This window comes from Hevea brasiliensis, chromosome 5, assembly GCF_030052815.1.
Source record: "Hevea brasiliensis isolate MT/VB/25A 57/8 chromosome 5, ASM3005281v1, whole genome shotgun sequence".
Taxonomy (NCBI): domain Eukaryota; kingdom Viridiplantae; phylum Streptophyta; class Magnoliopsida; order Malpighiales; family Euphorbiaceae; genus Hevea; species Hevea brasiliensis.
In genome coordinates this window covers 4282151-4296236 of record NC_079497.1, presented here as the reverse complement: position 1 = coordinate 4296236, position 14086 = coordinate 4282151, and the positions used below count along the sequence as shown (strand labels likewise).

The following is a 14086-nucleotide window of genomic DNA, read 5'->3' as shown; positions in this document are numbered from 1 at the left end:
TCCATGTAAATCAAAATAAAGGAATGTTAAAAAAAACATACGTATATGTAGTACAAAATTAAGACACACAGAAGTCCTAGAGAGAGCTGGGGTCATAGGCAGGGGCATATGAGAAAGCCAAAATCCAAGAATGCGAAGGCTAGAAGGAAATGACACTCTTCATTTGATCAAACAGTCTCTAGCTTGCTATAGCTTTAATTTTGGAGAGAGAAATCTTGCATGATTACATTTCTATTTGCAGATGAAGGTCTGGATAAACCATGTCTAAATTGTTTACTGGGAATTTTAATTGATAAACAACTTCAAAATTTTAAGTAATAGCTCGATTAATATATAGTCTTGCAACATAATTTTTTTTTTCTTTTGGATAAATTCTTGCAACAGAACTAGAAGACAATGCAAAATTTTGGTGGCATAATTATAAGTTTGATGGCTGCTCAATCATTTTTTAATCTCTAATAATGATATGGTGTTAATATTAATTATGTATATATACAACAACGAAAAATAACAATTTTTCAAGGAGTGGTTTTGGTTGGCCATCTTCTTCAAGCTAGCTATGATCCAATCCAAGACGAGTTAAGCAGTTGTCATTCAGCAGGACCGTGGAGACAAAGGGAACAAATGACCTTATTCTGGTAATTATTGTGACGCCCCTTACCCGCTTCATTGTATAGCCAGAGCAAGAGTGCCACATTCGGTGCCGGAGCACCCTATCTTGTTTTATCATATCTATTGTAAACTTTTAATGTCATTTAAAACATGTATTCAATGTGTAGAATTTTTTTTTTTATCTTATTTCTGTGGAGACCCGGACAGAGCCTTCCTTATTTTATTAGCATCTGGCAGGTTCCTGTAACACCCCAAAGTTCGGTAGTGCGTTCTACTGCTCCGGTGACCAGTGTTGTCCGGACAGCTAGGATGCCTAGAACTACACTTTGACATGAGGGAGGAGACATAAAATAATGAAATACAAGAAAAGAAAATACAAGAAAAACAAAGGAAAAATAATAGCAAAGAAATGTGATCAAGTTAAGCGAGCCGGGAAACCTAGCGATGGGTGACCTTGCCGGAAGTCACGGCGTGGACCGTTGACTGGCCCTGGACTGCGGAGAACCCTGGAAAACATTTTTAGGACTTAAATAGAACCTTATTGAAGAACAAATATCATTAGAAAGATCAAAGAAAAATTAAATAATTAGTACAAAGAAAAGTGAGAAATCGAAAAACAGACAAAACCCGGTGTTACCGAAAAATCGGGAACGTAACCCAAACAGGGGCATTATGGTCATTTGACGTCCCGAAGTGTCTTTTGACCTAAATGTCCATTAAAAATAAATAATATTACACTTAGAAAATAAAATAAAAAATTAATTTGGTGGTACCTAAAGTAAATAGCTAAAATCAAGGGTTTAATGTGGGATTAAATGAAAGTTTAGCTTAAAATATGATTAAAATTGTGAGTGGACCACTAATGCATAAAATAAACATATAATAGGGCAGCTGTAACTCCACTAAATCAGCTGAACTTCATCTTCCTCAAAGTGATCTCAACATTGCCGTGAATGAAGGTGAGAGGAAAAACCATGGCCATTTCTCATGCAAGCTCTCTTAACTCTCCATTTTCAACTCCAATCTCTTAAGTTCCTTCATGAAACTTTGTCTACTCATCACAAGGAAGAGTTTGATACTAAATTTGAGAAGTTTAAGCAAGGTTTAACAAACTCCAAGCATAAGGTAAGTTCATAATTTTGAAGATAGCTTTGTTAAGTTTTGTGTGCATGTTATGGGTGTTGGTTTTGTGAAGGAAATTTTGAAGTTTAAATAGTTATTGAGATAGCCATTTTTGGACAGCCATGGGGTCACACATTTGATGATTTATTATGCATATAATTGATGAGAAATAATGTTGATCATGGTAAATTAATAACCTAGTGAATTATTTCATGTTTATATGGTGATTTATGCACTTGGATGGGAATTGGTAACTTGGACAGCACTTTGATGTTGAAGGACAAATTTGGGAAGCCTTGGGGACACTTGAATAAATGTGTATATTCATGGGAGTGTTGGCAGAATTGTGGCATTAAGGAATGAAGGATATGTGTATGAAATTATTGTGTAAAGTGTATGTGAGAATTAGTGGTGTTTAGGTGTGTATGTAATGGTATTGAGATATTGTAAATGTGAATTATATTTGGTGTGTTGAGGGTAATGGTAATCTGCCCAAAATAATGTTAATGTAAAGTAGATTATACTGTGGTTAATGTACCAAAACAGATTGGTAGGGAAGTGAACCAAATTGCAAGGTATATGTGTGTTTGAAGTGGGGTGTGAAATGCATATTGAGGGCAGTGTACATTTTAGCCCATAACCTGAAATGGGTAACCTCAATTGGTATGAGACCAATTTGAGGTGAAACTAGGCACAAAATGTGCCAACTTTCATTGAGAAACCATACCAAAATTATGCTTGCAAGTTGATGTGAAAAATGACCAATTCGGATTAGGTACACTTGAGACCTAAAAACTGACCATTTGGGCAGCAGTGAGTATTTAGGCCATAACTCACTCAAAATAGGTCCAATTGACCTGAAATTTTAACCATGAATAGTTAAGACCCATACCTACAATTCTTATGAAGACACCAAAACCCAGAAATGACCAGAAGCAAGTCAAAAAGTTTGCACAAGTTCGGGTCCAAAAACTGGCCGAACCAAAGTTGACCAAATTGACCAAAAAAATGACCTAATTGATGCCATTTGACCAGCAATAGTATAATGACCATAACTTGGTCTACTTAACTCGGATTGACCTGAAATTTTGCCCCGCGTGCAATAAGACCTAGATCTACAAGTTTGTAGTTTCGACCGAGACTCGAAAACCGAGGGAACTAGATCGTCCGGTTAGGTCAAACCAGTGTTCCGGAATCCAGCAATTTGCATTAAAATGCACTAAACAAGGAAATGACTTTGGTAAAACGTACCAAACCTAAAACCCTATCGAATGTGACATATTAACGACACTAAAACCTAATTTACCTAAAACGCAATGAGGGTCGGTATATTAGGTGATTAAGTGAATAATTGAGTTCAGTGCATTATTTACCAAACACCATCGATAGAGCGATTTAATTTAGTCTTGAAACACTTCAAATTGTGTTTCTCGATTAACAAGGACTCAAAGAAAAGGGAAGGAAACACTGAGTCCAGACCAGGGGGACAGTCATCAGAGGTTTGTGCACAACAACTATTTCTCTTGAATTTTTCAATTGAAATAAATATTGACTATTTGTATATTATTGTTTTAAATTATGGAAATGTGTTTGATGAACACTTATTGATTGAAAAACATGGTGAATGATTTGAAACTGTGAAAAATTGTTTGAATGATATTGATGGATACTTATTGATTGAAAAGCACTGTAAATGGTTTTTGTGAAAATTGAAGTGAATTACGAATTGTGTTGCCATTTTGTGAATGAAATTATAACTTTGGAAATTTATTGGATTCTTACGGATCATTTGAATAAAATGTTTGGAATTTTTTTGACTCACAATTGACATGACACTGATACTATGTTCCTCCTCCATTAATGGGGTGAGTGTGATTATTCCTCCCTCTTTGACTTATCAGTCTGGGGTGAGTATGATTATGTTCCTCCCTCTTTAACTTCCCAGTCTGAGGTGAGTATGGATGAGTTCTCATTATATAGCTAGCTTCCTCCCTCATTGATTTCGATTATTGGGGTGAGCATGTCTTGTCGTGGTGTACAACACGGCATATATGGAAAAATTGTGTCATGGCCTAAATTGTGTTATAGATTGGCAACACTGTATTCTTCAGTTATTTGATCGAATTGTGTTATTATGTATTGTGAGATTGTGAAATTGATTTAAACTCTTATTGACATATACTGTCTATTGAATTCAACCATGATCTGACTTATTGAAAATTATTGTGATATTAACAAATGGAGTTTAAATTCTTGTTGACATTTATTGTCTTGAATTTAACTATGGTTTTAAGTATCCACTATTGATATGATTTATGAATTGTGATTTAAAATTTGTATTTGGTAAATGTTGTGCACCACTGAGACATTGTCTCAGCGATAGCTTTATTCTTTATCGCAGTAGAGACAGGCAGCAGTGAGCTGCTAGTATCGCCAAAGATGAGAGATTTTTGGGTATAGTGAGTATACCACATGTGGCATTTTGTCTGTAATGTATATTCACTGTATGTATATTTTGTTCTTGGTTTTGGCGGTTGTAAATTTAAGTTGTACTGATAAAGTTGTAAAATAATTATGAGTTATTTGGCTTGTAAAAATTGTGTTATATCTTTGTATCTTAGTCTTTGAAAATCACTGTGGATTTGACTTGAGAAATGTGTTGTGTTGATAAAAATGTTGGAGTTGAGATTTGAAAATATATTGAAGTGCTTTTTACAGGTTTTCTAAAGAACTGTTTTATCCAAAATACAAATGGCACCTTGCCAAAATTTTTACAGATATTCCAAATAAATCAAATGAGTTAGTTGTTTCACTTCAGTTCACCAAAGTCTTTCACACCTGTAAATAGTGCTCACCACTGTAAAAGAAGTAAGAAAAGTTTTTAAAATCCCTTGTAGTGTATTTAATGGATTATCAGTAGACGGAGTTGGTAATTCATTAGGTATACTACGGGATCATGTTATGCCTTACAGAGGGGTAGGGTGTGACAGTTCCACTAATCACCTGTTAACATGTCCATATTCATTTCACACATTTCCATATCATATTCTCATGTATCATATCATTACAATTATTTATGAGATCTAAAAATGAAGTATTATCTATTGCATTCATATAGAAATTCATAGATAATAAATTACAAGTTTTCATTTCAATCTCAAAGTTTAATTACAAGTCCAAAATGAAATACATCATAAACTAGTAATTACATCATGACTAAACATAATGAACCAAAATACTAGTCTATACATGGGCCCTACCAAAATACAAAAAGGCTGAGGTGACTCTGGACAATGGCAGATCTGATCAGAGCTCTGTCAGTGCACTGCGATCTTTCTTCTTTGCTGCACTTGGGGACTGATGTGGCTGATCTCCAGTACCTACGCGATGGAAAACCAACGCGCTAAGCATAACGCTTAGTGGTGCATAATTTATAATAACAATAATTTAATAATTTGAAACAATATATACAACTCATAATTTTTAGGCCTTTTACATTTTTATTGCTCTTTGAAAATAATTAACATTATCGGGATCTTTTATGATTACTTATTGTATTTTAAGTCTTAATTAATTTTTTTATCAGTGCCCAAGAAAACCTATAACAAATTATAAAACTTGGATGTACGGGTGTATACTGGTTAGACAGCCATATGTCTATCCAAAGATATCGTCATCGTGCATGAAGCCAACTGTCGGGCACGAGACCCGCTGTCAGGCTTGTAAAGCCAGAAATAAAGTAGGCACAATGGCCAGTAAGTAGGCATATAGCCTGTAGAGCAATCATACCAGATATATATTGTCAGTTCATTATTTTCTCAGTAGGCAGTACTGCTATCTGAAGTCCCTAATTGGTATACCAATTTATCCAAACTAAATAAATAAGTCTAGGTATAATATGGGCAATTAAACATTTTTAATTAATTTAGCACTATTCACTATTACTATTTTCTAGTAATGTTCATTGGTACCATTAATTTCATATTAACAGGACATTAGTCACAATTTACATATTCATATCTTTTTTAGTATTTAATTCTCCTTATGAGTGTTTTAATTATCATATATAGCATTTTTCCCATGAACCTTTCTTTAGGTTCATGTTGATGCGTTATCTTTATCTAGGAATTTGATTAGGTTGGGATGTCTATTTAATCACAATTCCTTCATAACAATTGCTCCTCTATGTTTAAACTTGAATATCAGTTTTTGAATCACTGAATTTGGGGTTATAGAACTCAAGTTATGGTCAAAATACCAAAGGAATAGTATTTTGGGACATTTTCTGGGTTGGCAGTTTCAGTAACCCAACTTGTGCTAATAATTTGGATTGGTTAAAGGCAAAACTGGGTTAAGTGGTCTTCATGAAAAGTGTAGCCCTATGTCTAAACTTTCCATGGGTAAAATTTTAGGTCATTTGGACCAGTATAGAGAGAGTTATGACCAAATGAACACATACTATTCATTTGGTCATTTTCAGGGTTAGCAGTTTCAGTGACCCAACTTGTGCTAACAATTTGAATTGGTTAAAGGCAAAACTGGGTTAAGTGTTCTTCATGAAAAGTGTAGCCCTATGTTCTAAACTTTCCATGGGTAAAATTTTAGGTCATTTGGACTAGTATAGAGAGAGTTATGACCAAATGAACACGTACTGTTCATTTGGTCATTTTCTGGGTTGGTAGTTTCAGTGACCCAACTTGTGCTAACAATTTGAATTGGTTAAAGGCAAAACTGGGTTAAGTGGTCTTCATGAAAAGTGTAGCCCTATGTCTAAAATTTCCATGGGTAAAATTTTAGGTCATTTGGACCAGTATAGAGAGAGTTATGACCAAATGAACATGTACTGTTCATTTGGTCATTTTCTGGGTTGGGTGCAGGGAAATCCGAATTTAGGCAGTTTTTAGCTCAAGTTTTGGACATAATTTTGGCATGGTTTCTTCATGGAAAATGGGCTATTTTGGGTCTAGTTTCACCTCCAATTGGGCTCATACCAATTGGGATCACACAATTTTATTTATGGCCTAAAATGTACACTGCCCTCAACAAACACAACCTGCAGAAAATTAACACTTCCAAAACTCAATCTCCTCCAACTTTCTTACTTCAATTTGCATGCAATACACTTCTATAAGCAACAATCTCATCCCAATAGGTCAATTTCAACATTTTACACAAAGTCCTCAACATTTACACAAACCCTAGTTTTCAAAGTTTCAAATTTACACAAACACTACACAATCAAACACCCAAACATTTCAACTAATTACACATTCTCATGGAACCATTTTTCATCACTTAAAAGCAATAAACTTCAAGTTCCATGGCTGCCAAAAATTCAAGGGTTCTTTCCTCTAGATTTTCTTTTTGTTTTAATGGTATTTATGCTTAGCTAAACATGCTTTTCATGTTTAATAAAGAGAAGAAGAGGGATTAGTGCACTAACCTCTTGTAACCCACTTCAAACTTTAATCTTTCTTCTTCTTATGGGTATCTAAAGCTTCCTTATGGTGTGGGCTAAATTTTTTGTGAAAGGGTCTATGGGTTTTGGGGAGGAGAAAGCTTGGAAAATCAAGCTTTAAGAAGAACAAAAATGGAGGGAGAGAGCTCCCATGGTGGATGGTTTCCAAGAGAGGGAGAGAGAGAGAAGAGGGAAGAAGAAGATGGAAGCTTGGGGTTGGTGGGGTTTGTCTTCTTGTGTCTATTTATATACTTTTTTTTTTTTTGAATTTTCCTAAGCCTTTTCTTTTCTTTTCTTTTCTTTTCCTTTCTTTTCTTTTCCTTTCTTTTCTCTTCTCATTTTCCTAATCCATTTCATAAATTTTAATTAATATTAATTATTTGATTCCAATTTTTTTTTTATTTTCACATTTAGGTCAAAATTCACCTTTAAGGGTGAAATGACCAAAATGCCCTTAGTAGTGCATATTGGGTTATTTTTATTATTTTTGTATCAATTTATAAATTCTCTAAACTTTAATTTATTTTTTTCTCTACCTTTTTCCTATATTTTCTTAACATTTATTTCTTCAATTTATGCCTCCTCACTATAGTCTAGGTGTAGTTCCAGACATTTTGACTGTTCGAACAGACATTAGTTGTCGGAATAGTAAAATGTATAGACTACCTACGGTGAGGGTGTTACAATTATATAACTAATTGTAAATCCTAGGTTGGGTATTTTGTGAAGGGCTTGTCCTGGGTTTAGCTGATTTTTTATAAGCATAAGCTCCATTAAATATAAAAAATAAAAAAAAAAAAACGAGGAGAAAAACCAATTAATTTGTCAATATATAGTTGTAGGTGTATAACGGAAAACAAACTTATTAAAAAATGGAACTTTCTATACATTTTCCAAGAAGTGGTTTGGGTTGGGTATCTGCTTCAAAGCAATCTCAGTTAAATTATAGTTCAACGCTCAATGAGTGTGACCATGGAGACACAGTAGATAACGGTTGTCTAAGTGTGTCAAATATAAGACTTAGATAAATATTCTCATTTAAGTTAGCTTTTTGAATGAAATTACGTTTGATCTATTCTCTCAATGTTAGACTACTCGTAAATGTGTTTACTTGCCAACTTTATATTTCAGATATTCAGGCTTAAATTTAAGGAGTGCATTGTCTCATATTGATCTGTATAAAGTATTTATATTAAATATAATATATAGGTAAAATATTACAGTTAATTACAAAATATCTTGATTTTTAAAAATTAAATTTTAAAGAAAATAATAATTTAAATCATAAATATTAAAGTAATATTGTAAATAATAATGATAATTAGAGAAATAAAAAAATTAAATAATAATTAGTATAAAGAAGAGCATTTATGGAAGGAGACACATGGTGAGTTTTTCAAAAAAAAGTGTCACTTGTCATCTCCTTGAGAACACCACTCTACTTTATATATATATATATGGAAGATCAAAATAATTAATAATCCTATTTAAAAATAAAATTATGTAATAATTATATATTACAACTGTTTAAAAAATATAGAAAAATTATTATCAATAAATAAAATTAAAAATTGCTACTTGCTATAAATGTGACAAATTTAAAATCCTATCTCTTCTTGAATTATTTTATAAAATCTAAACAACCTCTTCATCAGAAAGCGAACATTGAATATACATAAATTAGCATATGTGTGATCATTGAGTATAATTAATAAATTAATATAATTAACTCTTAGTTTTTTCTATCTCTAATTAAATTAAGCTTTTCTAGACATTTGTAATAATAATAATAATAATAATAATAATAATAATAATAATAATAATAATAATAACAATAATAATAATAATAATAATAACTCTTTATTATAATATTAAAATGTAATAATTATATAATTTGTAACTTACATATACATAATTAGGAAATTAATAACTTAATCATAGTTTATAGAAATTGTATCATTAATTAATTTTTCTAAATAATAATAAAATAATATTACATAACATGATAAAATAATGCAACATAACATGATTAATATTATCTAAATTAATGATATTAATTATTTATTAATATATGATGCATGCATTTTATATCATCATTTAGATGTAATTTTTGCACATAATTTACCCTTGTTCATAGCCATTATTATAGATATTAGTATATATTTAGTCAATTTTGCAAATTTTCACTTTTCTTAGTTTAATTTTTGGAATTTATTTGTTTTGTAGGGTAAATTTGGAGAAATTTGATGTATTTTGATCAGAGTAGCTATTTGGAGGAGATTAAAGTCGAATTGCAAAAATTTTGAAGTTGAGTAAAAAATGGCCGAGAGCGACACAACCTGCAGCACAACCGAATTAGCTTATGTCGCAAGTTATGTCAATCGTCAGATATTCAGGCCGAGAGCTACACAACCCGCGACACAACCCACAACACAACTGACTCGGCTTATGTCATTTTTACTGGAAATGGTTGACATGGCATTTCCGTTACTCTGGCTTTTTACCTCACTTTCTCTGGAACCTTCCCCCTTTTTACCCATTCTAGGGCAGGCCCCTCACCTATATAAAGTCTCATTTATCATTTTCTTTCCATAGAGAACAAGGGAGGCATTTTTGGAAGGATAGAAAGAGAGAAAGAGAGGAGCTCGTCGCATTTTTCCAAAGAAGAAGAAGGATCACGTTTCTGCACTTTTCTGCAGCAGATCCTTCTGCATTTTTCTGGGTTTTTCTACCCCTTAGCTTACATTTCCATTATTTCTTCATTTATACATTTGGGTTTGTCTTAAAACTATGAATAGTGAGTAGTTGATTGAGATTCTAGAGATGGGTTTGTAAATATTGATTTGTATTGTGGTTTTGAACTGATTTAGCCATTTAAATGGGATTTGTTACATTTTGATTTATTGCTTGTGAGCTTGTTGCCTTGCTTGATGAATGGGCCCTCATTAAGTTAAGCTTTAATCCTTAATAGATGGACTGAAAAGTGAATATTAGGGATAGATAATCTTGCAATAAACTTTATTTTCTTGGTGTTAGAGATAAGCTAAGAGGATTAAGGGGAACTTTCCAAAAATCAATTAGAGCTTTAAATGGGTTTTTGTTAGGTTTGAAATACCGTGAAAACAGGGTTTGATTTAATGAAAACCAACTTTGAAATGCTTGAAAAAGGTTTCAAAAATTTAAGAATTGATTTCCCTCAAAATTGCAATTCTCATGTGTTTGGCTAAATTAGAGATAAACCACATGCAAATAATATTGAAAAATTCAATCTCTAGAATCACTTTATTTTTTATTGAATTTAGATTTAATTCCTCTCAAATTTCATAAATAGAAATTTCAAATTAATTTTTGGTAATCTAGTTTAATTAATTTTAGTTAATTGTTTGATTTAGTTTTAATTCCTCAAATACCAATTTTAATTCCAAATTTCATTTTACATCTTTAATTTTTATCATTCTAATTAGCTTATACTTTTATTTCTAATTTAAGCACAATTCCCTGTGGGATCAATATCATTTTTTTAAAAACTATACTACTGTGGCCCGTGCACTTGCGGACAACATCGTATCAATATACTATAAAAAATATCAAAAAAATAATGAAAATTGAATATTAATATAAATTTATTGTTTACCATAACTATGAAAATAAATTTTTATTTCATTTCATTTTTTCACAATTCATTTTATATAGTATTTAATATATAATAAAAAATATGTCTTTATTAAATGAATACTAAAATAAGATAAATAAAAATAAAATAACATTAAAGTAAATTAAAAATTATTAAATATGTAAAAGAGGGAGAGAGAAAGTAAAGTATTTAACCTCTTATGACTACTTTCATAACATAATTTTAAATTATTTTATTAATTTTAATATATATAATTCTTAAACTTTTATAATTAAATAAAATAAAAAAAATTTAAGAATCATTAAATGAGAAATTTATAAAATTATTAAAATATGTCTAATATTTTAATTAGTTAACCATAATAATAATAATAATAATAATAATAATAATAATAATAATAATAGCTACTTATTACAATATTAAAGTAATAACTAAATAAATAGTTTATAACTTATATATAAATAATTAGAGAATTAATATTTTAATCATAATTTAAAAAAAATTATATCTTTAATTAATTTTTCTAAATGATAATAAAACAGAATCTTGTCTGCTGTCTAATTTCATTTGGCAAGGAACATGCTACAAGTGGGTGGTTGAGCAGTCATTGATTACCGAAAAATGGGTACATCATTTGTGAGCTAATAGCTGCTGAACAATATTGTCTTATAATATTTATCCAAAAAATTTAATCGGAAGCTTTTTTTTTTTCCGCAGATGCTGCTTTGGCGTACCTGTAAATATTTGTATATTTTGGGAAGTCAAGTCATCGAATTACGTTCATATATCAGTGGCATTAATTAAACATTGAATTCTAACATTGAATTCCAACAACTTTGAGCATCTATCTAAAACATTATGTTATGTTAAACAAAAAAAAGCAACAACAACTACTTGATGTTGAACACAGCGTTAACACATGGGACTGACCAATCCGTAAGACTAGAGAATCAGTGAAGCAAACTAGTGTAATTATATTTTTGTTAATAACAGTTAAAATAATAATTAGTGTAATGATAATGCATTATTTGAGTTGATTTCAGATCTCCTTCCCTTAGAGAAGTAAATGAATAAAAATGCAATACTGTAACCAAAATAAATCAACATACATATATATATATATATACATATTGGAAAGGCAGAACAAGAACACATCTCTTTATGTCATTAGAATAGGCACACCAAGAAATTACATCATTTTATTTGATTAGGATACGCTTGCTCAATTATTGGAGACACTGCATCGAACATAACTAAAATTTATTCTTAAACAGTGAGCAGCACTGACTTAATTTAAATGGTTGTTTTATGCATTGGCAAACAGTTTCTGAAGTTTTACCACTTCATCGTTGTCCAATTGGAAGGCCTTAGCGAGAACATCAGGATTAATGGGTGGATTAGGCCCGAAGATTGCATTTGCTATCGTGATGACACCTGGGTTTTGGCTGCTTAGACCAGCAAAGGCAACTGCATTGGTCTTTGCAATATTAAACTGGAAGTGAATGAGACCAATTGGAAATACAAAAACATCTCCTGGGTATAAGACTTTAGTGAAAAGGCGATTAGGGTTGGATGTCACAAAGCCAACATAAAGGGTGCCTTCCACGACTACAAGGATCTCTGTGGCACGAGGATGGGTGTGAGGAGGATTTAAGCCACCATTGGGTGCAAAGTCTAACCGAGCGAGAGAAATACCAAGAGTATTAAGTCCAAATAGTTTATCAACATTCACGAGGGTGACATTGGATCCAACTCGATTTCCTGTATTTCCAGGAACATTGAGTCCCGGAAAAAAGAAATCTTCAGCTACGGTAAGGTTTGGGTTCTTGCAGAACTTCCCATTGACAAACACTGCATTAATATATCAAAGTAATTGTCAGTAACCATTGAACATGCATATAACAAAATGAGAAAAAGATTTCTATACAGGAAATACTGATATTTATAGGATAATGCTATGACAGAAACATGAAAGAAAGCCGAAAAACTGAAAGCAAGCTTATATATACCAGCATTCTTAGGTTCAGGTATGGCAACACAGAAGTCCTGGAGAGGGCTAGGGTCAAAGGCAGAGGCAAAAGAGAAAGCCAATGCCAGAGACAATAAGGCAAGGAAATGAAAGCTTTTCATTATATGACTACTTTCTTTAGCCTTTAGTCGTTGAGGGGAAGATGTGAAAAATCTTGCATGAATAGATGAGTATTTATAGATGAAAGTCTCTCAAAATTCTCTAATGTGAAAGGTTGCCAGGTAGTCGTTAATGGTTACCTTTTTTTTATTTCACCAATGACCAATTCTTCTACAATTGTATATGCATACATTTAATCATTAAATCATCCCTCCTTTTGAATTAATTTCCAATATCAAATTGGACTGATTCAACTCTTTCAAGCTTCTGAGAGTTGTGATGAAGTTCTTCATTTTCACCTCCTAGAGTTAATTAATTTTCTTTTTTTCACCCCTGTTTTTGCTTCAAGGGTGAGAGAGGGTATAAACACACGCGCGCGCATATATATATATATATATATATATATATATATATTTTTTTTTTTTTTTTTTTTTTTTTTTTGAACTGCCCATTTTGATATTTAAAAGCTCAAAATTGTCCACATTATCCTTAATTACTGTGTGTGAAAAATTAGTTAAAAAAATGGGCAACTAAAATTCAATAAAACTTTGGTTAAAAAAATTTGATAATATATTATACAACCACTCGATTAAAGTAAAGTAATTTAATTTTGGCACAAAAAATTAATCGTTGTAGCTTATGTGATAATAGAAACGTATTTGGATTAAGGATCCTTGAATTAATTAAAAAAAAAATTTCATATGCTATCGTGGATTTAATTAATTGGATTGGATGAGTCAAAGTAATTTACTATTAATTAATTGTGATACTTGGATTAAGATATCCTTAAGATTATAATCATGCACATAAAGTCGAATGGTAAGGACTTTGAAAGTCAGTCAAAAATAAATTACTTAAAGTGATGTCCCTCGAATTCAATACCTTATTTCCAGGATTTGAATTGGCTTTTGTTGTCCTTCTATGTTGGTTTACATTTTGAAAGCTATGGCCTCCAAACTGCACTTTCTATCTTCAGATAATTAGGAAACCCACCAACAGTGGGCATCGAGTCCCTGAGATTTTAAAAGTTTGCAGGAGTGCAGTGGTAATTTTTCAAAAATTTATTTTTTTCCTAAAATAATCTATAATTTCATTTTTGATATTTGGTGAAATATATAATTTAGTTTCTATA

The 14086-nt window shown here is 31.5% G+C and overlaps 1 protein-coding gene across 1 annotated transcript; it reads right to left on the bottom strand.

Moving 5' to 3' along the window:
* Positions 1 to 11956: 11956 nt before the first annotated feature.
* LOC131180191 (germin-like protein subfamily 1 member 13) lies at positions 11957 to 12983 on the bottom strand. The gene is made up of 2 exons (XM_058147825.1): positions 12836 to 12983; positions 11957 to 12677 (listed from the first exon to the last, which is right to left on the bottom strand). The coding sequence occupies exons 1-2, from the start codon at positions 12954 to 12956 to the stop codon at positions 12133 to 12135; spliced, it is 666 nt and encodes a 221-aa protein (XP_058003808.1). The 5' UTR covers positions 12957 to 12983; the 3' UTR covers positions 11957 to 12132.
* Between the last annotated feature and the right edge of the window lie 1103 nt (positions 12984 to 14086).

What these genes read in the sequence shown, in the direction of transcription:
- LOC131180191 (XM_058147825.1), bottom strand. Translation starts at nt 12,956, where the DNA reads ATGAAAAGCTTTCATTTCCTTGCCTTATTGTCTCTGGCATTGGCTTTC. An exon ending in ACCTGAACCTAAGAATGCTG is followed by an intron (nt 12,678 to 12,835) that starts GTATATATAAGC and finishes ATATTAATGCAG; the next exon opens with TGTTTGTCAATGGGAAGTTC.